We start from the raw sequence: 27,530 nt of genomic DNA on the forward strand, positions 1-27,530 counted from the left end.
TTCCTTTTCAATAAAGAAAGGGGGAGCAGCTTAAGATGTGAAGAGACTGAACCTATTTTTTTGCTTCTTCCCTGACTTGAAGCATTGCTAATGCATAAGATATGATGGATATTTTTTCAAGAGAACCCCTACTGTGCCATCTTCTCCCGTTTCCACAAAGAATGCCATGTTCTGCTTGAGAGCCACAGGGCAAAACCAGAGGAAGAGAAAGCCATATACGTTGACAGACACATACACACGCACACAAAGAGTTGTACCTCAGATGAGACAGGAGACTGTGGAGACACATTAGTATTATCACTGTCTTGCTAAAAAGAAACCAAAAATATGGAATTACAAAATGGAAGTATGTTTTTAACAGAAAGGCTTGGCATGAGTTTATGCGGAGGCATGTATAAAAATGTACTCTTTTTCTATATGCAGACACATGACCAAGGATGCATCGATATATAAACGAACATAAAAATAGCTAAGACACGTACATGGACAGCAATATTAAAATGAAGAATGTGCGAAGTATCTGAACTTTGTTCATACCAGAAAAAGAAAATGATGTCCCTGTAATAGGCTTGCTATTGGTTTAATGCTCTGTAAGTCCCACACAGAAAACCTGTCTGCTGGACAGACATGATTCAATGGGCAGCAAACAATGGAGCACAAAGCAAACAACAGCAACAGCTCACTGTGTTTCTGATGCTCAGCAACCGAGCCGTGAACAGCATCTACAGAGCTACTCTGCTGAGCTTAAAAGGGTTATATATAAACTTTTTGTTCTCTTTCTAAGAGCGTTTTTAAATCTTCTTCAATTGCTATTTAAGACTTGAGAGAGCCCAAATGTCCCTTCCCAAAAGAAAGCAGAATAACTGGGGCTGTTAAAAATTCCAGTCATGGAGAGAGAGCAATATAGACGAAAAACCAAATGAAGGAAATCCTATGCACCTCGATTAAAGACTCACCAAGCTTGCTTACCTTTAATGTATGCTGGAGTACTAACTCCTAGATGTTCTCCCTCCCCAATGCTTACAGGCATTAGAGAAACAAAACATAAAGGCTTATTGCCAAGAGGGCAACGGTGGAGGAAATCTGGTTTTGAAACACTGGGTTTTTAATGTTAAACCAGGTGACGGCAATGGTGCCTTTAGAAATCTATTTAAAAGGTGGTCAAGGGAGTCTGGAGGCTGCAAAAACCGTCTTTGGGGATCTGCATGTAGCCCCAGTGCTCCAGTTTGCCCAAACCTATCTGACTGCAATATAAGGAGCTCTTTTTTTATAAGTAGCAGCAGCCAACAACATCCCTGTGGTTCAAAACCTGTATGGATAAGTCTGAAACAGGATTGCTCCTGATATCTATGCTTCAATCAAAGCAATGTTTCATTTCCCCCCTCCTCTACACTGGTTTCCAATCCCAGGTCTAACTCACCTCATCGTTTTCATTTCCACTTGAGCTCTTCCGAGAAGATTTATACTGAAAGGCAAACATGGGTCGTTTTAAATGGATTTTAAAGCCTTTCATTGATGTGAATTAGCCAGCAGCTTGCCTAAGGTTGAAGAGCTTTGTTGTCTACTGTCTTTGAAGCAACACTGAGAATAACCACCAAGCCATTTTACAGCAGCAACTGACGCTACAGGTTGGTTTTCCCTGGAGGTGCAAAATGCCAGCTTGGAAACCACAGGTGTAGTAAGAGAGATTGTGGCTTAGTTCTCACTGGTTGTTTGGTCCTGCATCTCAGCTCTTCCACTTATGACAGCAGGCAGAAGATTGCATGCGCATTTGCTTCTCCCAACCGTAAAATGGCATCCCATGTAGATAAAAACATGCCAGGAGATATATTCAAGCCTAAAGCTGCAAACCTATTCACTTACACAAGTGGAAGCTTTACGCAATTTAGTGGGATTTATTTCTGAGCAGAGATGTGTTAAATTGCATAGCAAGCCTAACTAGGCTTAGCTCTTTACACTAATTGCCAAAAGCTTCTAGTTCTACATTTCCCTCCCCAGATGCTTAGTTTACATACAGAAGATAACCATGGAGCTAGGTGGGCTGACTGTATCTTGCACTTTCAGAGTCCCCCTGGACCGCCTGACATTTAAATCTACAAATGCAATAAAACTTCAAGCATTCTCAAAGCAAATCACATTCTAAGAACAAACATTTGGATGTTCTCTGCTAAGTGAAATTATTCACAAAACAACTGCATAAAAGGTGTTCTTGGTACCCCTTGATGCTCCCAAATAGGATATTTGGGAAGTACATTTAGCTGCTGTCACTCCAGAGTATCTTCATCAAAACTAAATCCACAGCAGACTGTTCTGCTGTTGAAACAGATCATGTTTTCCTTCCTTCATCACAATAAAATATCACTCTATCCTTGCCTCATAACCCCCAAATTCAGAGTCTCAGGACTAGTGTTGTTTAATCAACGAATGTATGATATCGCTTTGGCCTGATGGCTTGTTGTTTCTCTCAACTGCTGCAGCCCTCCCCCCCTTTCCAAGAGATCCAATTTGGCTTCTTAATGGTAAAAATTCAATTCTGTGCAACTGCTACTACATGGCAAAGTGGAACAGCAGTGATCATTCAAATATCTATTCTTAGAACAGTTTTGCTTTGAATGTGTGACGTTTGATTGCATTTGTCTTATGAATGAAACATCTCACAAGGCCAGTTTCATAACGAAGGACGTTTTTAAAATTCAACCTGATGCTTAGCATAGACGCTGGAATTACATTCGGAGAGTGTCAAGGGAAGCATTTTACGATCAGAAAGCAAACACTGCCACCTCGTGGTTCAGCACTTATTGCCAGACTCAAATCTGGGTCTCCATTTCTAAAGTTATAGACAAAGTCAAAGAGAAATACTGGCAATGGATGAAAGATTCAGAGAATCTCCAGGCTGGAAATCTTCACTGATGAGGTTAAGAGAAATGCAAGGAAAACAGCTCCAATCTACTCCTCAGCATAGATCTGTGTAAGCTAATAGTCTAGGAGGCTAATATCACAGCAAAGGGTACAGCTAACCTAGCCCCATCCATCAGCCAGAGAAGGATCATCATCACTGAATATTTTCCATGGGTTCCACATTTAAGCAGCCTTCACAACATTAACATGCATACAGTGCCACCTAGGCTTCCCAACTGAGTATTTCAGTACAATCTGTTTCAATATATGAAATACACAGTGTAAACATTTAACAATTCAGCAGAGCTGACAGCTTGCTATTAAGAGCGTAAATCCCACATTACAGTTCCTTGCTTATTTCAAAGAATTAGCCATGTTAGTCTGTTGCAACACAAAAAAAAAAAAGGGGGGGGGAGAGGGAATAAGGGAAGGAGCCTTGCATCATCTCTAAGGCTAATGCTACAATAGATCAGTTAATCCTAGAGCTGCTACTAAGATTCCTCTCCCCCTTTTTATTTCCTTGCTTACTGGAAATTAAGAAGCAATGCAAACCTTGCTACTTGAGCAGACCATGCCTTAAAAAAGGAAGAGGAATGTCTTTATGTTATTAGACGTTTGGGCCAGTAATCAGAACGTACCTTGAAATATTCTCTTCTGATTTGCTTGCTCCGTCTCCTTTCCTCGTTCTGCCAGATAACAGGCTGCATGTCTGGCCAGTGCTGTTCATCTGGATGGTCCTTCTGATTCTCCAGTGACTATGGGCAGAAAAACAGTCACCTTACACTCTCTGCTAGAACATTCTGTTCTCCCAGAATGAGCAAGTGTCTCGTGATCGCTAGACCTCTCTCCCAGAACTAGGTCTGGGGAAAATAAGTAGGTTTTACCCCAAGCAAAGAGTTTTGAAAATGAGGATCAGGACTGGCCAATATCATTCACCTCCATTTTACTTCTACAAGTAAGAAAGTAAAAACTGAACAGGCAAAAATCATCACAGCTGCTCAGAGAGATGTGTTTGACTCCTGCATCTCTATTACCTGCCATCCATAGGGTGATGATGGAGAGTTTGCCTCATCGGCTGAAAGGCTAAATGGAAACAAATGAAGATATTTTTACCACACTGGTTTAACTACGCATTACATTTCATTACTTTATCCTCTGTTACAATGCCATCTTATAACCAAACTATTCAGGTACTGAAGTGTAAAGCAGTGTTTCACAGGCTACCTGGTACATTTTCCCCTAAACCAGGAACTGCTACTACATTGGTTCCCATTAGTTATAACAGTTCCTTTCTTTCTTGAAAACTCTTGGAGGATTAACAATTGCTAGCTCATCCACTGTACTACAGATCACCACTTTGAGTAGCACTTAAAGTCAAAGCAATTTAGGCTTGATTGCTTCCATGGCACTACTTACCTATTTGTGGCAATAATCAGCCCTTCTAAAGATTAACACTAAGTCCAGTTGTTTTCTCAAGTACTCCGAAGCACAAGGCTTTGTAACTATTTGCCAAAACATTAACCAGGCAAGAATTCAGCTACCACAGACCTTGAAAACAGCACTTCATCAACATGGCATCCATGGAAGGCTGTCAACAAGCGTTCCAGGGATCCATGCTTAAAGTACAATTGTGTCCTTCAAAATACTTCTGAAATCCTTGTAAAAATGTTACCTAGCTGCCTTCCTGAACCGGTATCTCAGGAATCATTGCTACTAAGGGCACCTCATGCAGTCACGAATTATAGAATCGATTTAGCAATCTGAAGGTAATGAGAACCTTTCAAGAAAGAACAAAAGAAAAGCAAGTGTCATGAATACCTCTTTTCTGATTCCACAGCCTGTTTTGGTCTATTTCTAGTGCTTGAAGAGGTGGAGTGGTTCAGCAGTCTGAAAAAGCAAAACACACAAATATGTACTTGAAGTCAAAAAAACCTGAACACTGAAACAGTTCATGTTAAACAGCATTTGAGCACTTTCTTGATTTTACTTTAACTGAAACCTTTGACAAAGGATATGTAATCTTATACACCTGAATTCTGCCTTGGTCTATGCCAATCTTCTCCTACTTGGTGCTCTCTTGGTACACAGGACTACAACTCTCATTATTCTCACCCAGCATGGCTGCATTGGCTGGTGGGTGATGGGAGTTTTAGTCTCACACATCTGAAGGACATCATGCTGGGAAAGCTGTTCCGTACTTGTCCTCATACTATTCCTAATAGTTTTTAACCTATTTGAAGCCTGTTGCTCTGGGTCAGATGGCCAAAAGAGGTGGCAGGTAAGAAGTGCCATGAAACCATCAGCCCAGTCAAAGGACTAGGGAGAAAGATAGCAGAGAACATGACAACAGAGACAGTGAGAAAGCAAGACTCAGAATAGGAAACATGAAGAAAAAGAAAAGAAAAACAAGCGTTGGGTTTGGGCTAAGATACCAGCCCTACTGTATCTCCCAAGCGGGACACAAAACGGGATTGAGCCCTGAACCTGGACAGGAAGGTGGCAGGGGCTACATGGACTACTGAAGAATAAAGCAAACAATGCAAAGTGGATGAAGTCCACTTCTGGTCCTCAGCAATGGATATTTTGTGATGCTCAACAGTACAGGGAGGCCTTGCAGCCGATTTAAAAGGTAAGTTGTTTCAACTGCAGGTTTCTCGGAGCTGTGATTCAGCCTCTTGTTTTGGCTAGGAAAAAGATCACTGGGGATCCTGGAAATGTTGAGGGCCACAAAAACATCCTGGGGAGACATGTGGCCCCCAGAGCACTTTGCCCACTCCCGGTGTAAACTTATACTCATGTAGTAAGGGGTGACAGTGCTACGTCTCCCTTCTGTCTAATATTGACATTGTGCCATCCTACTGGTGGATGTGCCTGTGAATCAAGTGAATTCCAGTGAATCAAGTGGGAGCGACACTGAAGGCACTAAGGCCTCACCCAAACATCCGCAACTACATGTGCAGTATTTATACTTGAGGAACTTGACACAACTGTGAAATGAATACAAAAGCCAGGTCATGGCGAAAAACCATCCATACATGTAAAGGAATTTATGTGCACATAAAACACCAACAGGAGGCTAACCTTTGTTTCTTTCGTGGAATCTCATCACTGTTGACAAATTTGCCTTATTAGAATTTTGAAGAGCTTGGGATTTTTGTTTCAGAGAACAACATGGAAGTATCCATTTCTCTCTATGGATAAAGTCCTGCCTACCCTATGAACTGATGTTTTGTTGTTTCTGAATTACAAGGGGACCCACTCAATGATTTTGTATGAGGCTGGGATACAATTTTTTGAGTAGGTAGTGTTCATGCCCCTCTCAGTGTTGGATACCTCCTCACACGATCTGTTTCTTTTTTTACCCCCCTTCTCTCAAATGCTTCCTCATCAGCAAGAATGTTGTTGTCTCGCATGCTGTCACGTGCCATTAATGCGTCATAAACGCCAAATACCTTGATGCGCGTCCCGCGACCCTGGTCCTCTGGAAAAGCTTTTCACTGAATGAAGTTCTATAGCTTAATGGCCTTCGTCTGAATTCGTATTTCATGTACACCAAAACCCAAAGATGGAGGAAGGAAGCAGTAAAGGTTGACAGGAGGTTGACAGAAAGGAGAGGATACGGAAGTCATTAGTACAGTGAGCAGAAAGGATAGTTAAGAGGAGAGAATTAACAGGGTTAAAAAGACAAAATGTTTCAGGGTTGAGCTGTGCATTATAGGATTTTCTTTTAACGTGTGTTTGCAAGATTTGGAAGATTCTGAGTAATCAGACTTTTAAAAGGCATGCTACAAATGTTTTCAGACTCTAGTAAAGCAACCTTCTAAATTCCAATGCTTCTTTCAATTACAGGTAATCAAGGCATATTTAAAAATGGGTAGTTTATGCATAGCTCAAATTGCTTAATGCAATCAACCCCAGCTTTTTACTTACTCATTTTTAGGTGGACCAATTACACTCAGATGTTAAATGAAGAGGAGAAAGAAATTCAGTGCATGTTTGCCAGAGCCAGCTCTCAAATCCCTGACTGACTGCTTGGCTAAGTTCCAGCACATAGCAGTCATTTTGCTATTAACATTTCAAAATCCCATGTGTATTTAGACACAATGTTGCCAAGCAATACACATACAGAAGTTCACCTACTGGTATGATTCATAGGCTAAATACCTGTTCTTCTGTTCTTGTTGCAGTAGTTGGGCAGCTATTTTCCTTAAGTCCGTCACTTCCTTCAGTTCATCATCTTCCTCTGCTAACACCTGTTCTTTTTGAACCCTAAAACGAAGTTACAAAAAAGGTTTCTGTTTTGTGCCACACATGTGTACATACCAGATAAATACCACAGCTGGAGAAGAACTAAGAGACCCTCCCTCCTCTTTTGTCATTCCCCATTCCAGAATAGTATTCCTGCTAGTATTGCCAGAGGAGAACGCACCTCTTCTCATCTCCCCAGTCTTCACTTGGTTCTGTTTTCTGAGACTTCTCAATCTGCTTCCCTCGATCCTTACACACCAGGAGATATTGGAGAGAGGGAAGAAAAAGAGTGCAGAAGTCCAAATTACTGAACTTTACAACTGGGGGGGCGGGGGGGGGGGGGGAGAGACTAGACAGCTAACATATTTAATACACTTTAAAGTGCTGCTACCTTAATATAAGAGATTGGTGGTCCACTTGGTATATCTCCTTGGTCACAAGAAGCCACATCCTCTGAGCTGGGGTCAAGGTAATCACACACATCTGGATCTAGTGAGAGCATAGTAGAGCAAGGAGGAGAAAAGGGAGGATTGATATTTCAATGTAAGTTAATTGACCAACATGGGGAGCATATGTTCCAGCAGAGTTTGCTAGACTACAATTCTCATAATCCTTCATCATGGGATAGGCTAGATGGGAGTTAACATCCAACTAGACCTGATGGGACACACATTCCTAATGCCTATTATATCCACCCCTAAGATGCTGTGCTGGAAATACTTCTGGACTACTCCTACTCTACCACTTCTTCCCAAGACAGTCAAATCTCTGGTTCTAACATAAGTAATCCCTGAGAGCAATCCTCTGCTCACTTCTGCTTTCATACATATCATGAATATTTATGGTTTTACTCTTGTGACACCATGTGTGTAAATACAATGGCTGGACATTTTCAGGGAGATGTAACATCTACAAATCCCATTCTATTTCATACAACCCTTAGCCATACTTTAGCATTACAATAGCAAGCCTGGCATGGGTTTGAGGAGAGTAAATACATTTGCTTCTGCTCCAAAACTAGGCACTATTTGTCTTTGCGCTGGACGAGAATAGTTTCCATAAACCATAGTTTCAACCAAGAATCAAAGAGCAGCTTACAGTAATGGCTTGCTGCAACCAACCCACCACAGGGCAAATTAACTAAAACCCAGAGTTTGGATGTAAGGAGCAATTCTACATTCGTGAGGGGTAGAGACTGGGATGTACCTTTCTGCAACTCAGGTTTGTTTCCTATTAATTGATTGTCGCTCCTGAGCGTCTGCTCCCGTGTTGATTCTGATACCTGAGAGTGAAGGCTGATTGTGTCATCATCAGATGGCTGAAAAAAGCAGTTAAGAGTATAACCTGCATATTCTACTTTCTCGTCTGCTAAACCTTGCGTTACAAAACACTCTTCCCAACCATCACCAACAGAGATCCGTGTGGTATAGTTCTGGGTGACAGGTCCACACATAAAGCATTCTCCCATAACCTGAGAAAGCAGGCAATACACTTGACATTTTATTGTCTATCCAAGAAATGGATTAAACTCATTAAGAAAACTTCTTTAAACACTAGTAGCATGTTGACAAAAGCATATATGGAAACAATGACACGTGTTCCAGGTGCACTTGCTGAACACACACAAACCAGTCACAAGTTATTCCTTTTTAACACTATTAAGTCTGCAAGCTATGGATCTGATGTCAGGCTATAATGACCTTACCATGTGGAGGGATAACTAAGAATGGCAAGAGCAATGCTTCAGAATGGGACTACTAAGGGTAATGTATATAACGCAATACATGCAAGCCATATTAATATACCTCACAGCTATTTTAAACTTACATTTGATAATGCAATACTGAATGGGTATTGCAACCAAACTAAGATTTCCCACACAAAGTTAAGGCACCCAGAGCAGAGCATTAGAGAAACTTGCACAATACATGGAGAGAAGAAGCAATTATCCTCTTCTGCCTCTTTCCTGCTAAGCAATTTAAACAGGGTAGACTTACTTCTGTTGTGGATAATCTTTTGTCTCCATTATCACTACCAATGCCAGAGTCTGGGCCGTGGTTTTTATTCGGATAGAAATCTTCTATACTGTAATGAAGAAGAACCTTATTATGATAAATCCACTGGGGCAAACTTTGGTTTTCTGAATAATGAATAATGGCATTTATTCTGTTCCCTGTATCTGTATCAGGGATGATCGGATTTCCTCTCTTCTTTGTGTTTGCTCTGCCTTGCACTCCCTTTGCCTTATGGTTTGACATGATGACTTCCTAACATTATCCCTCAGAACTGTTATTGTGGCAAACTGCCTTTGCACTGAGTATTGTATCTTAGCAGCAACTCGCGTACAGTGGACCAAATCACATTGGTTAAAAAGAAATATGGAAGACTGCAGACACACATTTCTTTTTGCACTGTGATTTAATCAATAGCATCTACGCATCATTGAAGAAGAGGAGGACAAACAGTGTACTGAGCAAAGGCAATAATAAAAAAGAAGAATGGCAGATGTTTTGATGATCCTTTAAAAACAGGATTAGGTCATTCAGAAAGCCAAACTCCAGGGGGAAAAAGGTGGAACGAAGCACATTTCGTAACTGTCCTTAATTTACAATCCACCTCAAATGATATTGCGAGAAGCTGTTAACCAATGTGTGACAATATGAAGTACTGCAGTACTTTGTATTTTAATATGACGACTGAGGAAAATAATGAAGCTGTTTCAGCAGTAGATGGCAGGCTTCCTTTGTGTGAAACTGTTCTGCTTTGGATGCAAGCAGGGAGAAAGCAACTTCAGGTACTGTGAAGTACTTGATGGTATGGACATGAGGAAAGTGTTCAATTAAAGGAAATGATTTTAAACAGTATTCTGAACCACATAAATAATACCAAGTCTAAATAAGGTAGGCAGTTGGGAGAACGGCATTCCAATTATCACAACAAAACTGAACCCAAAGCGAAACTTTACAAGTTTTACACATTTTGAAAAGCGAAGCCAACCTTACCTGTCTGTGAGTGGCTGGGAAGGGATCCTCTTGCCCAGGGATGGCAGATCCAAGGAATCTGGCTTTTTATCCATTCTGAGGCATGCCTGAATGCTGAGGAACTTAAATATGTGCACTTTCCCCTTTAAACATATCTGTTAAGAAATAAACAGAAAGACACAGATTTATCAAAATGTATTCACAGAAACATTTTATGGCATCTTCATTTTCTACCTCCAAGGACTACTCATAAATAACTTTTAACCCAGCTAACGTTAAGCGTGGCAAACTCCAAACTGATGCTGTCTAGGTTGTCATTGCAGTGTAAAAAACTGCCATGACTGAACAGGGCCCACCAGATTCATCCGCTCCAGTGACAAAGGCAGCTGATCATTTCTTCCCTTATAGGTACAGATCTTTGCTGTGGTGAAATCATCAAATGGCTCTCATATTCCTTTTCCTTACATCTTGAGTGACTGGGGAAGAGCCAAAGTCATTCCAGAATATGACCACCTGACAGCACTCAAGATACGTATCCCTTGCCTCAGGCCAGCTTCCCTACAGGTTTATTAGTTTAAATTCTGAAAGGTAGTCAAGCAGAAAAGATGCTTCTGTAAGTGTGTTTTAGCTAGGTCATGGCCACGGGCAGCTGGCTAAATAAATATCTAACACAACTCCTCTCCTTGTCTCTAAACAAAGGGAAGAGAAAGGATTTTGTCGAACCTGTGCCGGTGGTATCTGCATTGGATTATTATCCAAGATGATTACTTGCAAGTGACGTAGCTTCCTGTAACAGACTGGTATCTCTGTGATTTTATTACAAGAGAAGTCCAGCTTGACCAAGGGAAGATCTCCTAACTCTGTCAGCAAGAAAGCAAGGGGGGAAAATCAGATTTAGATACAGCAAAATATTTTCACTACTTAGATGAATCTAAGAGGACACTGGAAGAGTATGGGGAATTACGAACTTACCATCAGGTAGAATATGAAGATTGTTTCTTCTCAAGTTTAATTCTTTTAAGGACTGCAGTTTTCCTATTTGCTGGGGAAGTACCTGGATTTCATTACAGCTAATATCCTAGGTAAAGAGACAATAAGTCAAAACTACAGACAGTTTGAACAAAATATTAAGCCGCAGATATGAAAGAAGACTCCAGCAAAAAGGTCATGCTCTGACAGGGAAGAGACAAAGCTCTGCTTTGTAAAAAGAAGGTTCAAGTGGTTTACAGTAGCCTTGATCTTCATAACTAGAAAGAGAGGTAGGGGTGTGTGTGTGTGTGTGTGTGTGTGTAGATGTCTTAATATGAGAAAGAAGATTTTTTTGGATAGAGTGGCTTTAAAAACCTCTATTTCCAGAGGCTGGGAAAATTAGAAAAATCCTGGATTAGGGAAATGTAGAGCCGAGAGCAGCCACACAGATCAATGCCACATCTCTTCTCCAACCTCCACAGCCATTTTCTGGCTGGGGGAGAGCAAGAGGAGATGTGTCTGGCTATGTTCCTACAGCTGGATGCACAACAATGAGGCTTTCTCTCGGATCTCCCAGAGTTCCTTCAGAGGTTGACATCATTGCTGTGCGTCCATCTACAAGAACACAGCCAGAAACATCTCTGCCATGGCCCACTCCGCTCCAAGCACCCAGTAAATGGCTGCATTGGGAGACCTTGCAGCAGGGAAAAGTAAAAGAGAACTCCATCCTCCTCACTGGTCTTACATAGGCATCAACTGGACTAGTGTGTCCATATGTAAATGACAGGATACGTGTTACTAATTTGGGTACAACTCCAAGGTTTCCAGCCTTGCCTTTCCATCAGTCCAAAATGCCCAAATAGATGAGAACTGATATGGGAATCCAAGGGTACTGTGGGAGAATGAAGGTGACAGCAGGTGGGTACATAGCAGGCTAGGAATAAATCATCATCTGAACCTGCAAGATTCTTTATGAATCTCAATGACAAAGTACAACACTATCAGGGACTTCACAACTGTAACAAGTTCCCCATTTGGAAAAGTACACAGAATCTGAGATTAGGATGTCAGTCTTAAGATAACTAGATAGGTACAGAGTCAACTCTTTTCTATTGGATGTAGTTGGACTTATTAACAGATGAACACCAGATCGAAGTGGCTGTTAAAGAACTGGTGACGAAGAGAAATGAAGAGAGCGGTCACACAATGGTACTCACCAATTCCATTAAGTCTCTCAACTTGCCAATTTCCTCAGGAATGGAGACAAGTTTATTATTGCTGACAACTAAAACTTTGAGTGGCAGATCAAACAAGTATTTTGGCAACGTTGATAAAAGATTTCGACTAAAAAGAGGAGAGAAATCAAGGTGGTTAGCATCTGGCAGCAATAATGGTTATACTGTATTTTGGGATAGACAGTACAGGCTGCTTAAAGAAGCATGTATTTACGTAACATGTTAATATTTTAACCATAGTGTAAATCCCATAAAGCATTTGCACTATGGGCAACAACTATAAGAGAATACAATGGCTTTATAGTTTAACTGCTATTTCCATCATAAATCTCCATGAACAGAAAAAAAATCAACAAAATCATTTCATTCACCCTAAATTTGAGTGTAAGAGTTGGGAAAGGGGAATAGTATCTCCCATGAGCGCTTCACATTTATCTGATCCAGTAAATTTAATCAGCTCAGAGCTGCCTCCTTTACATATTATCTCTTCAGCTTCTTAGACACTATACTATTGGGTTTCCACAAAACCAGATCAGATCTGCTAACTTATCAAAAAATTTGAATGCAGAATATCTTTATTTTAGTCCCTTAAGGCACTGCGATGGCTGGGAGTGGAGGGATTTTGAGCACACTGTGTTTTAACAATAAAGCTATTGAAATCTAGGATCAGAAACATGGTGAAGGATGTCAAGAAACTATTCTTGATGTTTCTGTAAGATACCTTGAGTTATATAAGATATAAGCGTTAAAAAGGACCTAGAGTGAGTCTGCTGCCACTCTATAGTGTGTTCCAGACAAGTATTTCCCTATCATTTCTTGGCAGTCATTTGAAGGAGATTTCATAAGCACCCTAGTGAGCCTGGTTCATTGCTGGGTTGGTCTGGGAGGCTTAGGAAACCTTCTCTAAGATTAAACAGAAATTAAGATATTGGTTATTCCAACACACTACTGTTTGTCCTTTCCTTTGAGAATGAGATGAGCATCTATCTTCCTAATTCTTCGAACTCTGCTTATGAAACTAGGGACAGCTATGGCCTCCTATAATTTTCTCTCATCCCCAACACTCTCCTCATTCTTATCCCTCTAACAGCCACTTCTCCAACTTCTTTTCAGTCTAACTGTAGAGACCTCCATGTTGTGAAATGAGATCCCGCGTTTAAAAAGGGCAGATATTGCTTTACAATCTCCGTTCTTTGAATAGTCAACCAGTATTAACAGGCTGTTATGAACCTGACGTGCAGAATTAGACAGAAAATCTGCCAGAGATGCAAACGCCGAGTTAAGGACTAAAGGCACACCTTACATCTACTCAGTTTACAAAAGCTGGTTAGGAGGCACCGTTTTTAAAAGCTGACAGGACAGCTGGCGGTTCTGCCACACAGGAGGGCTGCTTCACAGAAAACATTTCTCCCTATAGTGGTATTCTCTGGAGTAGGAGAACAATGTACTCATGTGCACCTGTGGCAAAACAGACATTCATTCTCCACAAGCAATGTTTGTGCATATAATTTCTTTACACCCGTGTAGGAAAGAGATCATATGAAAAGCTGCTGAAACTCTACTCCAAGCAAAAATGTAGCATAAAGGGAAGGCAGCGGATGCAACACCACCGCCGTCACCACAAACAGCACACTGACATTCAAACGTCATTGTTTCTTTGATCTTGTAGTCGATCTAGCCATTCTCCCCAAAGTCATGCAAGCTCAGCAAAGCTTTCTCTGCATTAGTTTAACTCCTAGAAAGTGAAATAATGGCAAACGTTTACCTTTGGCATTTCAAACATCACAATCTGAAAAGGGAATACCAGGAAGAAAATTAGATAAGACTTCCTTGACATTTTTATCTTTGGCCTCTGTGATTTACAGACTAAAAACAGTTCTTCCATCAACTTTTCCCCAAAGGAAGATGGGAAAGACTGAAATTCCCACAATTTGGAAAGCGAACTCTGATGCCAAGTGGTTATGTGCAGGGAGCATGGAAAAGATTACCCACCTGATATTGAGATATGTTAACATTTGCAGGTTTTTAATAGCTTCAGGGATTGATTTGATGCAGTTGTGATACAAGTTCAACGTCTCGAGTGGCGCAAACTGCCATACTTCAGGAGGAATTTCAGTAAATCTGTTCTTGGAAAGATCTAAAAAGAGAAGCAGGGTGGGGGAATATTTCCAAAAGCTAAGTCTCCTAGTTAACAACCTGGAGAACTACAGTTGTCCATCCCCAACTTTGATTTCCTTCTTGAACCAAAAGCCTGCATATGAAATGTGTGATTACACTCGTCCCTCCACATTCACTGGGGTTAGGGCACAGGACCCCCGTGAATGTGGGAAAACCGCAAATAACAAAAACACTGCTTTTACCTGAGAGAACACCTCTCTAGGAATCTCTAGGTCCTCCAGTGCAACTCTGTGGTCAACATCTGCCAGACGTTGACCATAGAGTTGCGCAGGAGGAGCTACAAATACCTAGTAGAGTGTTCTCTCTTGGAATCTCTAGGTCCTTGGCCATAGAGTTGTGCTGGAGGACCTAGAGATTCATAGAGAGGACATATTAATAAAATCTGTGAATAATCAAATCCGCAAAAGTCAAAGTCGCAAATGTGGAGGGACAAGTGTACATCTGTTACCACCCTCTCCTTCCACAGTTCTTGTTGCCATTATCTTGTCATGTACACATGCTCTTGGCTGTTGGCGCAGCCTCCTAGTAGCATGTCTCTTTCGATTGCAAAACTCTGTAACGTATTGGGAACGCCATGAACACTACATATGTGATGCTCAGCACTAGGAAGCCATTCCATTTGCACTGCTGGAATTAGACATTTTAGCCATCTCTGTGCCAATGAAGCTAAGCTATGAAACTCCCACACTGTCTATGAAGAAACTCAGCTGCTCATAGTCTTTAAATGATTCATTTTCAATCTGCAGATGTGTCCTTTGTTATGTCTTCTGATTTAATAGAGCTTTTCAGAGGAAAAAGGGAGCGGCAGTAAGAACTATGGGATCCAGCGCAGCTGAACACTAACTTTTCCATGATGGAGCAAGAGAATGGCCTGTTTGGTTCCATCTCTTTATGCGTCCTGCTGTCAGATGGTTAGATTAAAACACAAGGAAACCCCCAAATGCTGATGAATAGTTTCCAAAGTCACAGCCTTTCCTTCCCTGTCTGTAGAGCCTACAAGTCCAGGCCACTGCTATTGCTTCATTTTGCTAGGAGGGAAAAAAGGAAGCTAAAAAGATCGGTACTGGTCTGTTCCTCATGATAAAAATCATAGCCTTGTGCAGAAATAGAAAGACCATCTGCAAGAAGCTGTACAAAAATAGCAGATGTCATATAATAATCTCCTAATTAAAATGCAATCCCTAGAAGTATTTTACGATCATATTTGATGTACCTTAAGCCTTATGATTCCTCCCCACCCTGCCAAACATTTTATAGGCTACCTTCGGCAACGATGCTTCCAAGGAGCCTCCAATTTTACAATGCTATTTGCTCATGGAATCCTGGGATTTGTAGCTCGCTGTGGCACCAGAGCTCTCTGACAGTGAAGGCTAACTATCTCACAAAACTGCATTCCCTAGAATTTCACAGCATTGAGCCATGGCAGTTTAAAGTGGTGTCAAACCACATTAATTCTGCAGTGCAGATGCAGCTTGAGGTATGGTCTGAGCTAGCCGGTCTCTTCTGACATTGTTTACATTGGGCAACTCACATTTGTAGTAAAAGCACCGCAGGTGAGCTGTGAAGATTTTGACTCAGCAACATCCTAACCCATCCTATGCCAGATATGGAATTATAACTAATACGCTGTAAAAGGTCACGATTAAAGGCCTAATGGTGATATCACAGTAGCCATTCCCACATCGCAGGAAGCTACTCTCTTAATTACTTTCTGCACTGAACATTAAGCCTCTTGACAAAACAGCCTCTTAACCCACTGACACCAGACAAATCCTGTGCAAATCATGCCAAAGATCTCCAAATACCTCCTGCTGCAACAGAAGATGCTGCCAATAATTCTTTCTACAGATATCCAGTCTCTGTTCTTTGGACTGACTATGCAATTCCTCCCACTCCTTCAATATTCTACAGCAGGGAGCCACAATACTTTTGGCACCACTAAGGAGCATATTTGATGTTAGCTGGGAGCCCACGCATGCACACATATGACATGTACACAGACACACATGTGCAGAAGGGTGTGTGTGCATGCACACGTGTGTTATATAGTGGTCTTTCCACATTTGTGGGAGTTAGGGGTGAAGGACCTCCATGAATGTGGGGGGAAAACAAACTAAAAATACTATTCTTTTAACCTAAGAGAACACGTCTGTAGGAATCTCCAGGTCCTCCAGTGCAACTCTATGGTCAACATCTGCCAGACGTTGATCATAGAATCACACTGGAGAACCTACAAATACCCAGAGAAGTGTTCTCTATGAGCTTCTATGTTCTCCAACACAACTCTATGGTCAACTTCTGGCAAGAGTTGCGCTGGTGGACCTGGGTGCCAAGGAAAGCGCCTGCCCCCCACTGTTACTCAGCTTTGGAGGCAGCAACCAAGGTTTGCACCTGTTCCACAAAGTGATAAATGTGCTTATTCCGTCACTGTAGCAAATGCTACAAGGATAGGTTCTGCAAACCAGGCCGACATCAGGAGTGTTGTTTGAACCAAACAACCACTGGGAATTTTGGAGGCATGAAGGCTGAAACTCTTTGTTCTGGACATCCCACATTTATCAAAAATGTATAGCAGGTGAATACATTCTGAATTTAGGGTTTTAAAGAGGCACACAGTACCAGCTCAGAAATAAATAGATACATTAAGCACACACAAACACAAACATGTGCATGTAAGATTTCTTTCACTTGCCTGAAAACCACTGAATTTCTTAATCTGGCCTTCCCCCTTAAATCAAGATTACTCAGTTTTATAAGATACCTCAAAACCATAATCCCTTCCACAGCGGGGCATCCTTGGCAGCTGTAATCCACGTTTCCTTAATCCCTGGAGTTCTGCCATCCTAATGTCACCTGGAAACAGAACTGTTCAGACAGATAAAGAATTCACATTCCTTTTTCTAAGGCCAGCCTCACAGCTTGTGTGTGCTTGACCTCCTTCCCTGCCATTGCCTGGCATGGCTGTGAGCACTAGGACCAAATACTGTATGCATTCATGAGCACAGACAGGAAACAATGCTCCTGTCTTCCCACATCTCTCTTCTTTCTTTCAGTAAAGCACACCCAAGCAAAACAAAGGGAGGAAAAGTCCATACTTCTGGCACATGCTTTTAGTGCATCCTCTTGGTTTACAATAAAAAAAGCCCTGCAGCTCAAACAACACAATTGCTGCGCACCAGTTTCCTTCACATGTGCAGAAGAAAAAAAGGAATTATGTCAAAGCTGCTCTGTCAAATCCCAAGCCCCATTAGCTTCAGCAGCTTCTTATCCAAACTGCAGCATTCAGACTTATTTCTTTGCATGTTCCTTGTGTCATGAATCACTAAGATTAGACCTATAAATCCATTTAAGCTTAACATGTAGGAGCTGAAGAGATGTGAGGAGTAACCTAAGAGCAACCTGGCAGCAATAATAACTAGATTCATGTGCCGGACGTTTACAGAAAGAATATCTTGCTATGCTTGCAACTCAAAATCTTATGTAAGTACACCGAGAAGTTAAGTCCCACTGATTTGTCCTCATTTAAATACAAATATTTCAAAGGCCTTGGAAATCCACCAACCATCCCCAGCATCCCCCATTTTAAAAAAAGTCAAGAAATTCATTTCTCAGCCTTCAACATCGTCTCTAAAGGTTGGAAAAAAACCTCTCTGCAAGGCTACGGAAACAGGCAAAAAGGTGATGTGGTGTCAGTTCCAGTTTCCCCAAATGGTGGTCACAATGATATACAGGGGTCCCTCCGCATTTGCTGGGGTTAGGGCTGAAGGACCCCCTGCGAATGTGGAAAAAACGCAAATGAAACAAACACTTGTTCTTTTCACCTGAGGGAACATCTCTCTAGTAATCTCCAGGTCCTCCACTATTGTCAACATCTGCCAAAAATTGATCATATGCTCATGCTGAAGGACCTACAAATGTCTAAAGAACATGTTTCAGGACAAGTGGATTAGATGCCTTCGGTCCTAGCTTCAAAACACGACAGCACTTTGGGATGGGGACAAACTATCATTTTGCAGAGTAGCGTTCCTGGAATTATCTGGCAGTATTCAGTTGCCACCAAATAACACACAAGTCAACACTATTCCAACCCAGATTCCCATTGACTTTGTATACACTCGAGTCAACATTCTTTCATTAAAGTCTCACAAATGAGACTCGGTCAGTGCTACAGAATATTCAGCTCTGGCAACCAACTGGTCAGCACTGGATCTCAAAAGAAAGGAAGGAAGACTTGTCTTTCAAACTTCCTTTTCCCCAGTTCAGATACATTTGCGAATCATGCACAGGCTGCATGGGTCGGTTGGAAGAGACATACGCTGGTGACACAACTGCTCATTATTGAGATTCCAAGCCCACCTTCCAGTTATTGTTTCCTCTTAATGCCTAAAAGTGAACACTGTGTACATTCTTAAACCAAAGCAAAAACGCATCTGGGAGGGGTTTTTTTCTGCTCACAAACCAGTAGCCACACCTGGCCCAATTCCATGTTATCTGAAAGAATGGCTAGGCGCCCAAGTTGTGTATCAGCGAAGTCAAGGAATGTGACCTGACAATTCTTATCAAAGTCTAAAGCCTTTGGCATAATGCTTGTTTATCATCTCAGACTTGTCCCTGTGGGATGGAAGAAACTGCCAAGGATGAGATGAGGGGAAATGTTTAAAATATACCCTTTCAAAAGGGTCAGTGTGGCTCTTCTTCAGTCCCTTCAGATCAAGTCTTTGAGGCTGCCGCCGGAAAACACGCCAACACGCACCCCACTGTTTGCCCACCTTAGAGCCCTTCCTTTCACTCTTCCCTACTGATCCTGAAGAATTTCTGTCAAGCAGCCAAAGTCCCCCCCCCCCCCTTTGGTTTCTGACAATACAAAAGACCTACTCAAGATGACAGTGGAAGAAACGGACAGTCCTCAATCGGGGACAAGAGCCATGTGCCACGAGGTTTATCTCTCGTCTCCAGAATCTGGCAGTTTAGCTGTAAACAAGAGTAACTCATGACACAAACGTAGCTTAGCTTGCTAGTTGAGGAGTGTTCAAATCTCGCTGCAAAGTTTCTATGGCACCGAAAGAGCTTAAGCTGCTAAATTGCAGTGTGTGACATGCATAGTGCTCATAGTTCCCTCATTCTGTTGGAGGAAGCAGTAAATTAAGGCTGGGTCTTTCTTCTTCCTGATTATGTTTCAGGTGATTCCTGTCGCTTTTGGTTCATGCACACAATACTCAGGGGTGGGGAGTGAGGCATTTTCAACCATTTGCCTTCTAGAAAATCCCTTATCTAAACACCGAGGTTTTTATCACATCCTCCATTGTTCCATTCTTGAAGAATAAGAAGTGCTCACCTCTGAGAAATCTTCATCTGTAGCCTTCATTTTTCTGGCTTATCTACCCAGGACCAGAACCGATGGACTCTGAAGAGCGAGATCCATTACAAAAGCTTATACTCAACTATTAGGGCCTCAGTTTGCTTTGCTGACATCTGTCACTTTTGCAGTGCTCAGTGGCAATGTCAGAGGAGGATATTAATTCGTTTCCAAAGAAGGGAATTTATCTTTTTCTTGTTGCTAAGGATTGGAGCTTATGTTTCTATGTAATTATAGTTTCATTGGGGAGGAGGGCTGGGAGAGGCACTAGGAATGAAGCATCCTTCCAGTAATGCAACTAATCTCAGGAAAAGAAGAGGTCTGTGAGATCAGACTCTTTTGTGTGATATGCATCTCTGGTACATCATACTGGTTTATCTTGAAGCTTTACAATCACCAGTGGCACGATGGGGCTAATCCAATGAAGCACGATCAAAACAAATTCCTTATCACTAATAGGGAGCATTTGTTTCCGGCTAGCTTGCTAGCATGAGTCGCATCCAAGATACTGCAGCATGATCCCAGTGTCCACTATCACCCAAACTAGCATTATTCGGGGGCTAATGTTTTCTTATCCTCACCAGGAAACAAACAGGACTCCTTTAAACCACAGTCACTCTGATGCTTAAGGACTGAATCATGTACAAACGCCTCCTCTTTCTCTCTGGAAAATAATTTAGTTGCTTATATATGTTTGGTCTAACTATATGGAGGTCTCTCCACATTCACTGGGCATTAGGGGTGAAGGACCCCTGCGAATATGGAACAACCACAAATAAAAAACAACAACACTATTCTTTTTACCAGAGAGAACACCTCTCTAAGGAAACTCCAGGTCCTCCAGTGCAACTCTATGGTCAACATCTGCCAGACGCTGATCACAGAATCACATTGGAGGACCTACAAATGCCTAGAGAAGTCTTTTCTCTAGGAACTTCTAGGTTCTCCAACACAACTCTATGATCAACTTTTGGCAGCGTTGCGCTAACCAAATCTGCAAAAGTTAAAGCTGCAAATGCGGAAGGCCAACTGTATGTTAATTATTTTGCAATGGCAATTCCTGGACATCCCTTCAAAATGTATTTTATGCTCCTTTGCACATGGGTTGGGTTTTTTGTTGGGAAGTTCAGTAGGATTAAAGCATAGTCACAGACAGTGTTTATGAATAAAATATCCTTTTCACTCCTGTCTGGAATAATAACAGTGTGATCCACAGAGTTCTGACAGTGATAAAGGGCTGATGGGACATTATAACTAATGAGGGTCTCAAGGAGGCTGAGGATGGAGCTTTTTCTTCTGACAGGTCCCTGGGGTCAAAGGAGCCAGCTTCAAGACTCAACAGAGAATCAGCATTATTGACCTGGCCAGGAGACCCATGAAGGCTCCATAAAAATTAAGTTCTCCTTAACAGCTGCTTGTCTTGACAATTCCTCCCCAGCTACTATTTCATCATAAATAAGGAGAAGGGCTTGAAACAGGAAAAGCAAGCTCTGAGGCAGCCATGGAAAAGAGTAACAGTGTCTGGATTATCTAGGTGCCCTGAACGTTAATTTGCTTTCAGTCCCAAATCAATTTACTGGGCTCCAAATAATGTACATACAATACTGTATGAATACTCTGCCTTCAGATCAGCTACAGAGGTGTAAGAAAAGATGATAAAGCTAAGAAAGGTGGAAAGGAAAAATCAAAGACCACACCACAGATGGACTGATCCATCCAGGAAGCCATGTATGTATGTATGTATGTATGTATGTGTATATATATATGCTCCAAAGATTCAATAGCCACCTCCCTATCTGCTTTCTGAAAGAGGATAAATATGGTTTTATCTCAGACTGCTTAGAGGCCCAAGACCAACCCCAAGACAATTGCAGATTTGTTTTTGTAGGCATCAAGCATGGTCTAAAATAGTATTAAACGCTTTAATGGCTTTATTAAACTAGATCTGAAAGATTACACGAAATGAAAACAGGATGGAAGGAGAGCAGCCAGAGATTAATGCACAAATCCTGTATTTAAAAGCTGAATAGCAGAAGTGGTCTGAAGGATGATCTGTGGCAGGACATGGGAAGTGTAACACTTTTTAATTCGCCTGGACTTTTGGGTGGTTTCCAACAGCATTGCCTATATATTATCCTTTTGCACTGGCTCCTTTAGCTGATTGCGGGGGTTTTCTTCAAACTGCATGGATGAAGGACAATTATTATTATTATTATCATCATTTTCTTATATCCTGCCTTTCTCCCAATATAGGAAGGCACAAATATTCCCTAAGGCAGCCCATAAGACTTAAGCTGCATCTGTAATGCAGAAATAATGCAGTTTAATTCCACTTTAACTGCCATGGCTCAATGCTATGGAATGTGGGACTTGTAGTTTTGTGAGATGCTGAGCCTTCTCTGTCAGAGGGTTCTGGTGCCACAACAAACTACAAATCCTTTGTCTGTGGGCGGCCTGGGGTCTCTTCTGGGAGAAAGGCAGCATACATACAAATGAAACAAATGAAATAAAAATCCCAGGATTCCATGGCACTGAGCCACGGCAGTTAAAAGTGGTGTCAAACGGCATTATTTCTGCAGAGCAGATGCAGCCCTAGGTGCTTAGTTCCAATATTCTTGGAGTCCCCCAGTCCTCCCCATTTTTTTTAACTTGGATCACTCAACAATCACTAAAAAATACTCAACAACAGAGTGTTTATGCGAAACAAAAATGGCAAAACAGATCAGCAATGGCACACGACTCCTGGTTTTGGTTCCACAGAAAGGTGCTGCTTTTGGGAGGGGAGAAACTGGTCATCTCCCTGGGCAAAGTTGTCCATCCCTGATCTATTCCTTCTCCCCACACCACACACACCATGCAACTTCTACATGAAACCCCTGAAAGAGGTGATTATTTAACAATGAGATAGCTTCCTGTGTGTCTGACAGCACTGACAAGAGCTGGTTAAATGCCTTTCAGCGCCAAAGAGCATTTCGAGACTTGCAACTGCCATACAAGGCTCCGAAGAAGAGGTTTGAACGTAGTTCCCCTGGCACAGTGCTCAAACTTGGCAGTACACCAGACAAAAAGCCAAGGGGGGGGGGAACCTCCCATGTCCTACATCCAAAACACACAAGCTACACCATCAAAATACACTTCACTACTTCCTTCCAACAGCCCACTGACCACTTGGGAGAAAGCCATTTTGCTCTTCTGAGCCGTAAAAGCAGGCGCTGCCCTTCCATTTGGACCCTTCGCTTTGTAATTACGAGTGTCATAAACCTTGTCTGAAAAAGCAGCCGCCTTTGGGAAACCACATTCTATTTCTGTTAAACAAGCAAAATGGACAGAACCTGGACTTCCTTGGCAGGCAGTCTGCCCACAAAATAAGCTGAAGCTTTCACAGTCTGCTGGGTGCTACTCCATGAAGGCTTCAAGCTCCTTTTCAGTACGAAGGCCTTAAAAAATACGGAACAGTCTCCTGAAACTCAGGAAAAGAACACACACCTTTCTCACTCAACAACAGCATCATCTGTCCTCAGTTATCACTCTCAAGAATGGGGGAATCAGGGGCCCAAATCACAAGTGCGTATCTCAGTTAACATGAGCATACGCATCACCCTTTCTTCCCTTCCTTCCTTCCTTTCATCCATCCATCCCAATTTACCACAAACTATCCAAGAGGTCTTTGATTAAACATTGCTTCCCACTAGGCTGAAACAAGGAAATAATAGGGCCCAAACAGACAGGCCAAAATAAAGCTGCTTCAAGTCACTTTGGAGGTATGCTGTTTAAATGATGTATGCGTCCTAAGAGTCCAAAAGCCACACCAAAGCCATGCTCCAGTTCTAAGGACTGGAGTGCAGCTTTGGCGCAACGTTTGGCCTTTTAAGATGCATGCGTCATTTGAACAGCATACCTCCAAAGTGACCCGAAGCAGCTTTATTTTGGCCTGTCTGTTTGGTCCCAATAGTTAGCAAAATAGAAAAAAGGCAAGATCTTAAAACTAGGGTTTGATACAAATTAATTTTCCAGGTTTATTCTCACCTTGACTACCAGAAGGAGAACCTATGGAGCTTATCACATGGCTTAACAGATTGATGTACCTCTACCCAGCTTAAATCTTAATTCAGGAAGCATCCTGATTTTATTGCAAGGCTTTTTGCCACCCAAATACATACAGGGTCAACCCCTGCTTCCGGGAATGCTCCTTGGGGCTCTTTTCAGATCTGGGAGGTTTCTGAATTAAGAAAATGGCCACCAGAGCACTTTTGAAAGCGGGGATGAACCCAGAATGGACTCTGGCAGCAAATTAGGCGGCATACAGCCTTGCAACAATATCAGGATGCCATCCGATTTAAGATTTAAGCCCATTGAGTTAAATCGATTTATTAAGCCATGTGATAAGTTTAACTAGTGCAATTTTAAGATGGCACATGGACACCTGACACAAGTCAAGGCATACATCCACTGGTTTAATGTATACAAAATTCAGGCCGGTACAGCACTCAGCTGACTGTTCAAGTATTATGAAATATCCCCCGGAGCTCCTTTGCTGACCATGTCGGAAGCATTGCTCTGCTGCCTACGAATCCCATCGGCCTTTAAAAAGGCAGGTGACTGTCTTAAAAATAGTCTCGGTTTATTTGGCTTCATTTCTGCTTCAGTTTTAAAAATATGAAATAGATTTAGATGATCTTGATAGGATAGAAATCCAAATGTTCCCCAGTTGTTCACAATTATTTGTGTTCACAAGCTTTTGTAGCCCAAGAGATATTTACACTTTGATTTAATCCCAGCATGAGGTAGTGCTCTGAGTACTGGACTAGACACCGGGAGACCAGGGTTCGAATCCCCACTCAGCCAAGGAAGCCCACCAGCAATCACCCCAAAATATTATTAACCAGTTCATCCTCCAACCATCAGTATCTTCTGCTTTAAATAAAGGTCTAAACAGGCAGACCACAACAATATGTGTTCCTGAGAGCAGGGGAGCACACAATTGTCACAGATGGGCAGAAACAACGCAACCCTGCATTCGACACGATCAACGGATCATCTAATCTTAAACTCCATCTCAATTTCAACATTAATGGGACTGTCATTTTAGAAAAACAGATGAACACCAGGGTTAATGTAACCAAAGCATAGAGCTCTGAACTCCTATAAAAGCCAAGCCCAGGCGCATCCCATTGTTTCCCCCCTGATTTTGCCACTGCCCAGTCGAGCGCTATATGCATTATTAAACACCAGTTTCTCTATCCAGCCACAAGATCCAGATTCCCCTGCATTTACAAACAAGCCGCTCCACGTGTCTTCCTTACTTTTTCTGCACTCGATACGCTTCAAAGGCATCGAAAGGGGGGCATAAAAACCTATGCTTACACCCCGCTGGACTGACAGGCTTACATAGCAAAACAGTGTTCGATGCATCCTAACATAAACCAATACTTTGTGTTAGGAGGAGCTCATGGAAAGCCTCTGAGGCACTGTCTATGAGCCGAGACTAGTGTGCCATGTTCCCTGCTGTCACACCTACCTGTCATTCCCTTTCTTAGCCTGCAATTGTGGCCAAGCAACCTAACTGCTATTGTGTTCGGAGCCTAATGCTCACTCCCCCCATACCCATCCTTACCTCCCAAGGCTCCACATGTCCATTGCCCATACCCACCAACCCCATGTTCCTTCATCCCCCCCACCCTGCCTTCACTGCCCCCCACGGCTCCATCCCCCTCCATGGCAATAGGGCCATAACGCCACATGGGAAAGCCTGTGGTCCAGCCCCATCCTTCAAAACAATGAAGTTCTTCCCAAACCCTCGGCAACAGTGCAAACTAATCCTCCTCCTGCAGGATGCTAAGCTCCTCTTTTCTCCATTATGGCCTACGCCCGCTTTCTCCATGGAGACTCACCCCATCTTCTCACGGTCCAGCCCTACATGTGTTACGAGCCCCGCTTGTAATGCATACAAACTCTCCGGTACCATGGACCCCTTCTACATAGCCTGATCATTTCAGGGATTTGGGAGGGGGGGGATCCAAGAAGGACAAAGCCATTCTCATGTCCCCCTCCAATGGCAAGCCAGTCAGCCCTTGCTGAGCGTACCCAAGACCTTACTGGGCATTTTTGAGGTGGCTTTTTCTGTTATAAGTACAGTAGATGCTGGGAACCATTTGCCTGAAAAGCAAGGAGCAAATCATAGAATCACAGAGTTGGAAGAGACCACAAGGGCCCTGATCCAGTCCAATCCCATTCTGCCATGCAGGAACTAAATGCGTGAAGTACATTAAAATAAGGAAAACCCACAGGGTCTTTGCCCTCCCAGCTTCACTTCGTTTCCCTAGATGCCATCTTGCTCTGTTGCAAAGCATGACCCCAGTCCCTTCTCAAAGGAAACCCCACTTTCCCTTTCAAGACACTGGAAGAGCCCCTGACTGTAGCCTTCTTTGCAACTTGCATACATCCAGAAAAGCTCTACACAAGGCCACAAATAAAACCAAGGCCATCCCCCTGGACTTTCACTTCTGCAACCTTTTCCTTCTCATGATGGCTCCCCTCTGCCCCTACCATGGCACAGGCCTCCTTCTTTGCAGGATGACACCCTCCATCATCCCCAGCTACTGTTTGTATGTGTCGGGGATGATGGGAGTTGCGGAGAAAGCACTGAGTTAAGGGAAGGGAAGGCAGACTTTGACAGCTCTCTTGCCCTTCCTTACCAGATGTTGCTCTAGACCTTCACCTGCCAAGGTGTGTGTTGGGCTCCAGAGTCATCACCATCCACGCCGGCTGGGGATGATTGGTAGTCCAACCCATCAGGGCTGCCCTTTGGGGAAAGCCTATCCCTATCATCATCATCATCATCATCATAGGACCCCAGTGAACGTGGAAAAACCTTTGAGACCCCCTCTCTATGAACCCCTGGGTCCTCCGGTGCAACTCTGTGGTCAACATCTGCCAGATCTCCAGAACTGCGCTGGAAGAGCTTTCTGCTTCCTTCCCCCCAAAAGAACCCCATCACAGAGATCGATATAGAGGTCGGGGATGGTGGGTGTTGCAGTCCAGCCTCGCTCTAGCTATCTGAGGGGAGGCAACAAACCCTGTTTCCTGCCCAAAAAAGGGACCCTGGCAGAGACACACATAGCCACAGGGGGATGATGGGAGATGTAGTCCAGCCTCTCCCTCTAGTTTATTGAGGGAACACCTATTCCCTCCCCCAAAAGGGACCCTGGGAGACACATATATACCAACCAGGGGATGATGGGAGCTGTAGTCCAGGCCCCTCTCTCTAGCTAATCAAGGCAAGGCTTATTCCCTCCTTAAAAGGGACCTTGGCAGACACACATATACCAACAAGATGATGGGAGCTGTAGTCCAGCTTCCCTCTCTATCACACATATACTAGCCAGGGGATAATGGGGGCTGTAGTCCAGCCTCTCTCTAATCGAAGCAACACATCTTTCCTCCCAGAAAAAGGGACCCTGTCACTGTGACATATTCCAAACAGGGGATGATGGGGGGCAGTAGTCCAGCCTCTCTATATATACTAACTGAGGGGTGATGGGGACTGTAGTCCAGCCTCTCTCTCTAGCGCACGCACACATACAGATATACCAACAGGGGATGATGGGTGTTGTACTCCAACCTCGCTTAAGCTAATTGAGGGAACACCTATTCCCTTCCCGAAAA

General features: G+C 42.7%; 1 protein-coding gene across 11 annotated transcripts in view; it reads right to left on the bottom strand.

The window, feature by feature from the left end:
* The window catches only part of LRCH2 (leucine rich repeats and calponin homology domain containing 2), a 37,030-nt gene that overhangs the window by 8,679 nt on the left and 821 nt on the right, over positions 1 to 27,530 (bottom strand). For 3 of the 11 annotated variants that reach the window (XM_089536182.1, XM_089536181.1, XM_089536192.1), the window contains exons 2-17: positions 14,324 to 14,468; positions 12,314 to 12,440; positions 11,100 to 11,205; positions 10,851 to 10,987; positions 10,149 to 10,282; positions 9,144 to 9,231; positions 8,353 to 8,464; positions 7,538 to 7,635; positions 7,328 to 7,395; positions 7,063 to 7,167; positions 6,351 to 6,428; positions 4,717 to 4,785; positions 3,933 to 3,981; positions 3,537 to 3,653; positions 1,421 to 1,465; positions 258 to 308 (exon numbers count right to left, since the gene is read on the bottom strand). In XM_089536182.1, coding sequence (XP_089392308.1) covers positions 258 to 308; positions 1,421 to 1,465; positions 3,537 to 3,653; positions 3,933 to 3,981; positions 4,717 to 4,785; positions 6,351 to 6,428; positions 7,063 to 7,167; positions 7,328 to 7,395; positions 7,538 to 7,635; positions 8,353 to 8,464; positions 9,144 to 9,231; positions 10,149 to 10,282; positions 10,851 to 10,987; positions 11,100 to 11,205; positions 12,314 to 12,440; positions 14,324 to 14,468 — 1,529 coding nt within the window. The remainder of the gene's footprint in view (positions 1 to 257; positions 309 to 1,420; positions 1,466 to 3,536; positions 3,654 to 3,932; positions 3,982 to 4,716; positions 4,786 to 6,350; positions 6,429 to 7,062; positions 7,168 to 7,327; positions 7,396 to 7,537; positions 7,636 to 8,352; positions 8,465 to 9,143; positions 9,232 to 10,148; positions 10,283 to 10,850; positions 10,988 to 11,099; positions 11,206 to 12,313; positions 12,441 to 14,323; positions 14,469 to 27,530) is intronic. The other 8 variants (XM_089536190.1, XM_089536187.1, XM_089536184.1 and 5 more) reach the window with 7 other exon arrangements.

Source organism: Sceloporus occidentalis, unplaced genomic scaffold (genome assembly GCF_023333645.1).
Source record: "Sceloporus occidentalis isolate IW3139 unplaced genomic scaffold, rSceOcc1.0.p SCAF_8, whole genome shotgun sequence".
NCBI lineage: Eukaryota > Metazoa > Chordata > Lepidosauria > Squamata > Phrynosomatidae > Sceloporus > Sceloporus occidentalis.